Raw genomic sequence first — 11485 nt, 5'->3', positions numbered from 1 at the left:
ACACGACATCTGTCCCGGTTAAGCTACTCGCATCTAAACAAACTAGTTTTCGCAGGTTCAATAAATCTAGCCATAATTAGAAGATATATTTTACTAGTACTTAAATTAAATGGTTCTGCGAATTTTTTAAGTCTAAGTCAATTACAAAAAAGTGTCTAAGTTGCACTTTTCTGTTAATAAATTGCAATTGCATTTTTCTACCAGAAATGTGCAACTGGACCGAGTTGTATTTTTCTTTGAATTGCGCTTTTCTGAGCTGACTGAGACTTAAGAAAATCTCAATCAACTTAGACATAGACACACCCTAAATTAAATCTACTCCTACCACAAGTAATTAAGCGGTCGTTCGTTTTACGGCCTATGCTACGCACGCAGTTGGCCCAGTTGTAGGTAAGCCGACTCGAGATCACCCGGCCTCACCTACTACCTCTCGCCGTCGCGGTCACCCTCACGCCGAGGGGGGCCACCAGCCCACACGGCGCCTAGCTCATCCCCTCTCACTACTCTTCTTCTCCTCCCTCCCACCTCGCCGTCGACCCAGCTCCCGGCTCTATAAATTCCGCGCCACTCGAACCAACACCGCCCAGGCCTTTGCCTTTTACGACGAATCCTACCAAACCCAGCTACCAGATCCTTCTCTACTAATCGAGCTCCCTCCGCCTCACCGCCGGCCGGTTCTCAGCTCCGATCTACGTCCGTACGTCCACATATATAGCATCGACATGACCGTCGTCGAGGTCGTGGCTGCCGGAGACGCTGCCGCCGCGGCGCCGCCCACCGGGAACGGGCAGACCGTGTGCGTGACCGGCGCCGCCGGGTACATCGCGTCGTGGCTCGTCAAGCTGCTGCTGGAGAAGGGGTACACCGTCAAGGGCACCGTCAGGAACCCAGGCATGTCACCCATGCATTCATCGTTTTCTTAATAGTACAACTTGTGTCGAGAGGAGTGTATTCATTATTGTGGCGTGCATGCAGATGACCCGAAGAACGCGCACCTGAAGGCGCTCGACGGCGCCGCCGACCGGCTGGTCCTCTGCAAGGCCGACCTCCTCGACTACGACGCCATCCGCCGCGCCATCGACGGCTGCCACGGCGTCTTCCACACCGCGTCCCCAGTCACCGACGACCCCGTACGTACTCCATAGCGCTCATCAGCACCCTGCTAGCTTCTCCATTCTCTCTGTCACCGTCGATCGATCGCCATGGCAGCAATAGTTCATGCGCGCGCAACGCTAGCTAGACACTGACCGACTCATTGTGCAGGAGCAAATGGTGGAGCCGGCGGTGAGGGGCACGCAGTACGTCATAGACGCGGCGGCGGACGCCGGCACGGTGCGGCGGATGGTGCTCACCTCCTCCATCGGCGCCGTCACCATGGACCCCAACCGCGGGCCGGACGTGGTCGTCGACGAGTCGTGCTGGAGCGACCTCGACTTCTGCAAGAAAACCAGGGTGGGTACTGCATGCTCAATTTTAATTTTTATTATCTAGAGTACTTCCATCCTTCCATAGCTACCCTTTCTCTGCACCATGCTGCATTTCTTTTCCAAAAACAACTCTCAAAAGATGTGCTACGTGGTGAGTTCCTATAGCTGAATTATTACAACTACCACCCTATCGATCACTACCGCCCTAAAAGTGTTCAACTTTTCAAGGCAACCAATACACGAGCGACGATCGTGTGCGCTTGTCGTCGTTATCATTAGCCTTGTAGCTGTAATTTTCACCTATGTACGCATGGATGGACGATTCGTAGCTGTAATTTTCACCTATGTACGCATGGATAGACGATTCGGAAATACAGTTCAGTTTACCTACCATATACTATGCCGAAAACGAACGCACACAGGTGTGAGGCAGCAGCCGCTCACGAGTTATGCGCCGAAACCGACATCTAGGAATCTTCAGTCCACACTCAAAAAATAGACACCTGGTACCACTACAAAATTACACTCCTCCTGTATATTGGCAATAGAAAATATTTTCTTTTTATTTGATGGGAGTGCAAATTAAAGTCCTTTGTGTCATTTTTCAAAGGCAGAAAAAAAACACCTTTACTGCTCTTCTTCCTTGTCATCAACTTTTCTTACCAAAGTTTGTTCTGTCAAATGAACATATAGTTCGGTGCTATCTCAGTGCCATTTACCCACTAGCTAGTAGGACTGCCATGTTCCAGCAAATTGTCTAGTGGACCGGAGTGGCCAAAAGGAGCCAATTATCTAGGGTTGCAAGCGGGATCACACAAAAGCCTCGCCTCTAGTTCATTTTATCAGTTAAGTGGTACTTTCTCAGGGATCCCCCTTGTAACTCTACCATTACATCCGCGCAAAATAAAAGCTAACATCACACCAGCTTTAGTACTCCCTCCGTTTTTATTTAGTTCGCGTTCTAGGTTCAGCCAAAGTCATATTTTGCAAAGTTTAACCAAAATTATAAGAAAAAGGTATCAATAATCATCATACAAAATACATACAATATAAGAGTAAACCTTATAACGATTCTACAATAGCTTTTTTTATTGCATATGTCAATATTTTTTCATAAATATTTACTCAAAATTATAAGGTTTGACTTTGACTAAACCCAGAACGCGAAATAATTGTGAACGGAGGGAGTAACAAGTCCGGAACCGTAGACAATTCTAGACCTTCTTAGAGAGGAAGAAATGCATGGGCAAAAGCAAATCATGCATATGGGAAGGAGTAACAGTTTTTTGACTTTCATAGAAAGTACTGTATGGCACTAAACGGTCTAAATCGGACACTGGAAGCAATTTGTGCACGTGGGCAATATTATCTACCGTCGCGTCGCCGGTCTCCCCATGCCCATGACCATGCTTGGAATTTTAGTCTCGAGCCGCCGAGTGCATGCATAGTGACGAGCTCCAAGAGTAGCTAAGTCAAAATATAACACAAAAACTGTGACGGCTCGAGAGGATGACCGATCTTTTGCTGTGCATTAACAAACGCAGAACTGGTACTGCTACGGGAAGGCGGTGGCGGAGCAGGCGGCATCGGAGTTGGCGCGGCAGCGCGGCGTGGACCTTGTGGTGGTGAACCCGGTGCTGGTGATCGGCCCCCTGCTGCAGCCGACGGTGAACGCCAGCATCGGCCACATCCTCAAGTACCTGGACGGGTCGGCCAGCAAGTTCGCCAACGCCGTGCAGGCGTACGTGGACGTCCGCGACGTGGCCGACGCCCACCTCCGCGTCTTCGAGTGCGCCGCCGCGTCCGGCCGCCACCTCTGCGCCGAGCGCGTCCTCCACCGCGAGGACGTCGTGCGCATCCTCGCCAAGCTCTTCCCCGAGTACCCCGTCCCCACAAGGTACGCGTACGACCTGCTAGCTAGCCGCTTTATTTAATTACATTGCCTTAAGTGATTGCATGTGCCTCTCCTAAATTCCTAGCACTTGCTAACTAATTGCATTCATATATGATCTACCAACCGTGGAGAAATTAGCAAGAGTCTGTCAGGGCGTCCCGGTCGAGTGCAGTTAACCTGCATGTCGATGGTCTATCAGTTGGTCGTCTGCAGGTTACCTTGTGGTTCTTTAGTTCAGAGACACTGAGCGATTGAGCACTAAGCAAAACTGACATCACTAGTAATTAGGTAGCTCCCACACACTGAAGTGGGTGGATCCCATCGGTAGTAGGTAAGGGTGGATAGTACTGGACGAGAGCTCGATCGTTGTTGTAAAAAAGCGAGTGACCACCACTTCACCATCCACTGCAAGTAGCTGCCAGTGAACCATCCAACCAGCTCCCTGGATCACTCTGCTCCGTCCGTACCTTCAGCTACCTACAGAAGCGACATGAACACAGAGACACACAAGGCCGGCTCACCATTCGCATAGGTCAAACCAAATGTTGGTGAACGGCAACATCGCGCGCCACAAGTCGCGTGCTAGTTCGAGGTTGTGTCCGGTGTTCCGAGGCCACACTATTGGTGTGGACAATGGTACGTGCTGCCCGTCGCTGATATTCGCACGCGTAGCTGTCGACGGAAGTAGGTGGACTGACAGACGACACACATATCCTCATTGCCTTCTCTGCTCGGTTTCTGCTAGGATTGCCATCTTCAGGAGTGCCTATCCGCACGGTAGAAACGCGTAGCATCAGGCAAGAAAGCAGCGTGCGTGATATCGTAACCCAAGATGGTCTTTACCTCTCCATTCTGGGCTCCCTGGCATACTACCTCGGTGCCGCTGACCAATTTGTGCACGACCAGTATGGCAAAACAGAAAGTCCGATCGAAATGCTTGCCAATTTGTCGTCGCGGCGGCCGGACTAAAATGGATCTGCCTGTCCATACCGTTCGTCGGAGTATCCTGCCTGCGAACGGTCGTGTGTTTAGTCAACATTAATGTGAGGTTCATGTGATACTCATGCTTGAAAGATACTACTACTGCTACCTCGTAGACTGAATGAAGTATGTGGACTGTTCAGCTCTCTGCGCATGTCAAATGTCGTTACTCATACCTTTCGTCGGAGCATCCTGCGACGCGCGCCGGTGCCGAAATTTCGCCGTGTGTTTAGTCAAGATCAATGTGAGGTTCATGCGGTACCTTATCTGGCTTCGAAGATACCAAGCAGACTGCGGCTAGATTGTCATTTTGATGTCGCAATCTTCACCAAACCTGCACTTCCGGACCACAACAGCAGTACGTAGCGATGGTGTCATCACTATGCATTGCTCGTGTCCAAGGAAACGGAGGAATCTCGGCTTCCCACAAGTCACGCATCGATGTTCACACCTGAATTGGTCGACGTTTCTTCTTCTAGACTAGACTAGAAAAAGATTACAGAACAACGCAAGCTTCGTTCAAGTCCATACTTCTGTTCAGTATACTCCTCATGATTGCAGTTATATCAGCATGTCTACTCTGAATTTTTGCACTTCTATTCAAAGGATGGACCGGAATTGCTACTGACTTTGTGTGATGCGTGTGACACAGGTGCTCCGACGAGGCGAACCCGAGGAAGCAGCCATACAAGATGTCGAACCAGAAGCTCCAGGACCTCGGACTCAAGTTCAGGCCGGTGAGCCAGTCCTTGTACGAGACGGTGAAGAGCCTCCAGGAGAAGGGCCACCTTCCGGTGCTTAGCGAGCAGGCGGAAGCGGACAAGGAAACCCTAGCTGCCGAGCTGCAGACAGGGGTTACCATCCGAGCATAAGGAGCAAGAAATCAACCATGTCCATACTGCTACTGTCCTGTAAACCAGGCAGTGTTTGTTGAATGTCTAATCTAAGTTCTTGTAATACTGTCTTTGTTTCATGTGAACTAGATTGATGGAATAAACATCTCTACACAAGGTTGCTAATTTTAAGAAGTGGGTTGTGAGCCGTCTGCAACGAAAAGTTTTGAGTGCCATACCATACGGCTGGAGTTTGGCTTACGCCTCACAACTTGCTCATACCCTTACAAAAAAGAGAGCACTGTGTTCTATTTATGCTGATGCAGGAGCAGCTTTATCAGCAGTCTGCAAACCTTACTTTATCATGACACTAAAATAGCAACACATGACTGTATCAACACACTCACAAGGTAGTAACAAGGTCAAACAGAGGGAAATGACGCAGCAAACGACACTTCACAAGGAGGCCTAAACTATGAAACAAAAGAGCTGGTACAAAGAATGAAGAGTTGGTGATAAGGCAATGTAACTAGAGTGTAACAGAAGTTACAGAACTCCACCCTCATCTTCTTCAAAGTTGAGAAATGAGGTCAGTGAGAACAAGGAATCTTCAATACTCGATTGGAATCAACCATTGTAGTACTGAATATAGTGGTGGCCCTCTTGATCATCATCAAAAAAGGGGCCATTATATCGGCATGCGAGATGCCAACCTCTTACAGAGGAATAGAACAGTTATTTAGATAAGACATGAATGGGAACAAAAGTATGAAAGCATCATCTCTATGAAAGCATGTATTCACAAGTATTGTTTTTGTTTTACTTACCTATTGAAAATCCTTACGGTTTGTCATCATTTGCTTGTCTTCTAACTGGTGTCCAATTTGTGGAACCAGATGACAAATTGACAATATACTACATTCCTTACTTGGGTTTGGGGAATGAAATGAGTAGGATATAAAATAAGGATTTTTTAAGGAGCATGCCATGATGGATGAGGTGATCTCTCTAACCAAAGAGCCCCTAAACATAGCAGGAGAACTGCCATCCCCACTCATTGGGGTGTACACGACATGGTAAATGAAAATTAACAGAAACACAAAATCTCCAAACAGCCCAGGAATAAACAAAGAATGTCCTATCAAATTTAATGAAGCTAGCGTAGAACTTCGATGGGCATTGAACCTGCCCTTCCGGACCACCGCAATGGTACGCGGTGATGGTGTCATCACTAAAGCATTGTTCGTGTCCAAGGAAACGTTTGTTTTTCTAGAAAAAACACAGAACAAGTCTACACTTCGGTTTTGTACTGTTGATAATTGCAGTGATATCAACATGTCTATATCCTTAATTTTTTGTTCTTATTTTCAAAGGATGGGAATTGTAACTGACTTCGTGTGATGCGTGTGGCACAGGTGCTCTGACGAGGCACAACCAAGGAAGCAGCCATATAGATGTCGAACAAGAAGAAGCTACAGGACCTCGGACTCGAGTTCAGGCCGGTGATCCAGTCCCTGTACGAGACAGTGAAGAGCCTCCAGGAGAAAGGCCACCTGCCGGTGCTCAGTGAGCAGACGAAGGCTGACAATGAAACCCTGGCTGCAGAGCTGCAGGTAGGGGTTACCATCCGAGCATGAGTAACAAGAAATCAAGCATGTCCATACTGTTACTGTCCTCTAAACCAGCTAGTGTTTGTTGAGTGTCTAATCTAAGTTCTTGTAATACCATGCTGTTTCATTTGAACTAGAGTGATCGAATAAACATCTCTACAAAAGGTTGCTAATTTTAAGAAGTGGGTTGTGTGCCATCTGCAACCAAACTTAAAGGTTCAGAGTGCCATACCATAAGGCCAGAGTCTGGCTTAGGTATCACAACTTGTTAGTTGTTCATACCCTTACACACCAAAAAGTAGATAATATTTTTTGAACATCCTGAAACAAAGAGAGCACTCTGTTCTACTTATGCTGATGCATGAGCAACTTTATCAGCAGTCTGCAATCCTTACTTGATCATTACAGTAAATAAAATAGCAATACATGACTGTATCATCACAACTCACAAGAAACAATGACACTTCCTAGACAACAGGATCACAAATAAGTGCTACTAAAAGTAACAAGGTCAAACAGAGCGAAATGACGCAGCAAATGACACTTCACAAACAAGCCTGAACTATGAAACAAAAGAGTTGGTAAAAAGAATGAAGAGTTGGTGACAAGGCAATGCAACTAGAGTGCAACAGAAGTTACAGAACTCCACCCTGAACTTCTTCAAAGTTAAGTAATGAGGTCAGTGAGAACAATGAATCTTGAAAATCGACTGGAATCAGCAATGATAGTACTGAAGATAGTGGTGGCCCCTCTTTATCATCAAGAAAGGGACCATTAAATCTAACACAACCTAACCTAATGCAACGTTGCAAGTTGACAACATATAGTCATCAAATCTGGCCCAGTAAAGACAGAACAGAACACATCAAGTAAAATATGCAAGGAACACACATATGAGATGCCAAACTCTTACAGACAAACAGAACAATTATTTAGGTAAGACATGAATGGGACAAAAGTATGAAAGCATCATTTCTATGAAAGCATGTATTCACATATAATATTGTGTTTTGTTTTACTTACCTATTGAAAATACTTTAGGTTTGTCCTCATTTGCTTGTCTTGTAAGTTCTAACTAGGTATTCAATTTGTGGAACCAGGTGACAAATTGACAATGCAATACTACCTTCCTTACTTGGGTTTGGGGAATGAAATGAGTTGAAAATAAAATAAGGATTTTAAAGGAGCATGTCATGATGGATGAGGTGATCTCTCTAGCCAAAGAGCCCCTAAATATAGCAGGAGCACTGCCATCCCCACCCATTGTGGTGTACACGACATGGTAAATGAAAATTAACAGAAGACATAAAAAATCTCCAAATAAGCCAGGAATAAACAAAGGATATCCTATCAAATTTATAATGAAGCTAATATAGAACTTTGATGGGTATTTAAGTGCCCCATCACTCCATTTATACTTCTCAATTTATGTTTACAGAACCCAAGGAGCCCAGTGTTCTCTTCTGATGCATCGAGTAGCTAGGTTGATACATGTAAAGTCCATGTCGAGAACTTCATTTTAGCATTGTGAAATCTACATGTAATAGGAAATGAGCCAACGATGGTACGATACACAAATGCTTTCTAACAGCTTATAAGTAACATGCTCGTTTCTGATGCTAGAGCAATCTTACACAAGTATAAATGGAACAGACGAGGCAACGATAACAACACTTCAGAAAGATGCTAAAACTGTAGAATAAGGAATCTGAAATGAGAACAATTAGAATCAAGTGTGCTACTAAAAATAGTGGTGTCGTGCCCCATCGTTATGAGGATAAACCAAAAAAACTTCTCAGACCTAAGTACCTAACCCAGCACAAAAAACCATTTGGTCATCAAGTCTGGTCCAGTGCAAGACAGAAGCAACCATAAGAGATCAAGCTAGAAAGAAGCATAGGAAATGCCAATCACGTGCAGTTAATTACAGTCCTAGATACGATTTAAAATGGCCCAAAACTGAGAATAAATTCAAATAAGTTTGTTTCTTATGGAAGAAGCCTTAATTTAGAAAGAGTTGTTTTTCATAAGAACTTATAGCAGGATCGCAACTCAAGCTCAATCCCCTCGAAACAAAACTATTTCAGACCATAAAAGCCTTTAATCATTTACTCAAGAAATTTGATTATATTTACATTGAAAAGAACTCTCACAAAAGCTAGTTATTGCAGCTCAGTCTTTTGTTGTTTCACTGAACTATTTTGTCCCCATTTTGATAACTTTTAAATATACCAGAACTCCAGTCACCCCCAATTTTCCAGGTGTCTTACATGCTAAATTATAACGAAAATAGTTTAAAGAAATTACAATGGGTAAACAAATAGTACAATCATTATTAAAACTTAACAAGAAAAACACTTCATGTTCATCACGTCATGCAGAAAACAAGAAACCCATTTTGTTCCTGTTTTATATTCATAACATTCTAGTTTTTACATATCATGCTTTATGTTCCACACATAACATCTAGTTATTTGCCATCCTGTAGGACAACTGGCGTCCAAAATCATGCCATCCACATTTCTTAGTCATTACACCCAACTACTTGTACAAATAAACATGTACACTTGTGTAAATTAACATATATAAGGTCTTATCTATCCCATACCAAAAGTAATTATGCATAAATATGTTGAATCAAAATAAAGAAAAATTATAATTTAATTCTGTAAAATCTGCACAGAGGACTAACTAGAGGAAGGTCCAATGAAGCCTAAAATGAACAGAAGATCATAGGAGCCCCAAACCTGCTCAAATGATCTCCTAACAAGGTCCAATGAGGGCTAAGATATAACTTTCATGGGCTTAGTGATTTACTTTAAATAGGAAAAATCTGTCAAAAAATCTGACAAAAAAAAACCAAATAACCAAAGCATTCTGCTGTGATGCATCAAAAGCTACTTAGAAATAGCCATACAAGGTCATCATAATGATTAGTTAATGAGGTTCATTCAATAATGTTGAAAACATGGATGAAGCAACAGTACACTTCATACAGTAAAAAGAGGAGGTCAATGATAACTGAGCAAATTGTATACAAACTGATGATATTAGAGGAAATAATATCACATTTGTGTTATTTGGAGAAAATAAATCAGAAACTGGAGCTTGTACTTAGGAAGTGGGAACTTAACAAACGTGGAGGTCCAAAAACAGAGAGCCACAAGTATCAGTTAGGGCAAGGTTCAAGAAAGCGCTAGGAAGTCAATTAGGGAAAAAACATAGAGAGAGAGAGAGGATAAAGCATATTAAAATTTACAAAAGATCTACCATCCCAATGTGGTATTAGTTGATTCAAACATAGAGAGATGAATAAATCATATTAACTTTTACAGAAAAATAGATCTACCAACCCAAAAGTGGTATTGATTGGAAAATAAAAACGTTTGTCCATCACACATTTGGTGGTACTTTTCAGTTTTATATGGTCATTATGATGGCACCAAGCAATACACCAAACTGCGCCTAGTAATCTAACTAGAGAAACCCTTCCCGCAGGATATTATTTCACTTCATAGACCAACTTTCATCCATGGAAATAAGTCATGAAAGTACAGAATGTCACAAGGATTATGGATAGTACTGCAAGAAAGATCTTCCGCAAGGATAATGATGGCACTACAACAAACGGTCCTGATTGCTATAAAGTAACAGACAAGTTCATTCCACCCATTCACAGCTCCTTGAACATGCTAGGCTACACAAGATATATAAGCATCCATCTGAAGGAACGACACTGACTTTGAAACGATTACCAGGTCCGCCAGATTCCAAAGAAACGACCCAATTCGGAACAGAATCACTGGCAGAGCTACCTACTGCTTGAAGGTGTAGGGCTGGGGCAGCGACATGGGGCCCCGTTGGTCCTCATCGGCGTCGAGCAGCCTCTGCACCCGCTTCTTGGCGCAGTGCTGCCGGTCGAAGTGCCTCACCTGGCGAAGGAATCGAAACCAAGCGTTAGGAGAATCAAGCAAAGAGGCGAATCGTAGAGGGGGTCAATCGACATCGACGGGGGCTGGCTGCGAGGTGGGTGGGTGGGGGATTGATTTACCCAGGAGGGGCGGCAGGTGTTGACGTACTGGGCGCGGGACTTCTTGCAGTCGGCGGGGTAGAGGAGCCCGACGGTGGCGATCTCGGTGGGCTTCTTGTCCGCGTGGTTCTCCAAACACGCGTAGAAGGCGTCTCGGGCCTTGGGAGGATCGAAGCGCTTGCGTCAGCAGTTTAGAGGAAGGGGTTGGCGGATGCGGGAAGAGGGTTCGGGGGTACCTTGTAGCAGGACTCGCGGCCCTTGGAGAGGACGTCGGCCATGACTGTTCCGCCGTCGTGGTGGTGGTCGGAGTCGGAGCCGGAGACGGGGGCGGTGGGCATCGGCGGTGGTGAGGGAGGGGTTGGGGATTTTGATTCGCGACGTTCCCTTGGAGCAGGGGAAAGGCAGCGGGTGGGCCGGCGCGGGCTGGGCACGTCGTTCTGGGCCAGCATGGGACGTCGGAACAAGGCGGCCTGGTCAGCTTGGGCTCGGCTAGTCGTTGCATGGACCGCTACGTGGAGCCCAAAATTGGGTGTGAGATCAGAAACTCCCACAGAGGTTCCACCCAAAAAAAAAAACCTACCACAGAGGTAAGTACTTGGTCAATACTCAATAGTACTTGAGGTCAATTCCACATGTCAAAAAAATCCCGTTCTAAGCAAAAAAAAATTACTGGAGATCAAGCGTCTACGCAGCCCCCTCTATGAAAAATG

General features: G+C 45.1%; 2 protein-coding genes across 2 annotated transcripts; one reads left to right on the top strand and one right to left on the bottom strand.

Moving 5' to 3' along the window:
- The first annotated feature begins 535 nt into the window (after positions 1–535).
- LOC124682152 (cinnamoyl-CoA reductase 1-like) lies at positions 536–5321 on the top strand. The gene is made up of 5 exons (XM_047216925.1): positions 536–891; positions 976–1130; positions 1264–1452; positions 2972–3324; positions 4955–5321. The coding sequence occupies exons 1-5, from the start codon at positions 723–725 to the stop codon at positions 5172–5174; spliced, it is 1086 nt and encodes a 361-aa protein (XP_047072881.1). The 5' UTR covers positions 536–722; the 3' UTR covers positions 5175–5321.
- Positions 5322–10219: 4898 nt separating this feature from the next.
- LOC124682483 lies at positions 10220–11120 on the bottom strand. Its single transcript, XM_047217158.1, has 3 exons — positions 11012–11120; positions 10797–10934; positions 10220–10677 (listed from the first exon to the last, which is right to left on the bottom strand). Exons 1-3 carry the CDS (start codon positions 11111–11113, stop codon positions 10561–10563), a joined length of 357 nt encoding a protein of 118 aa, XP_047073114.1. The 5' UTR covers positions 11114–11120; the 3' UTR covers positions 10220–10560.
- Between the last annotated feature and the right edge of the window lie 365 nt (positions 11121–11485).

The sequence above is a fragment of the Lolium rigidum genome, chromosome 1 (assembly GCF_022539505.1).
Source record: "Lolium rigidum isolate FL_2022 chromosome 1, APGP_CSIRO_Lrig_0.1, whole genome shotgun sequence".
Lineage (NCBI taxonomy): Eukaryota > Viridiplantae > Streptophyta > Magnoliopsida > Poales > Poaceae > Lolium > Lolium rigidum.
This window is presented reverse-complemented; position numbering and strand designations above follow the sequence as displayed.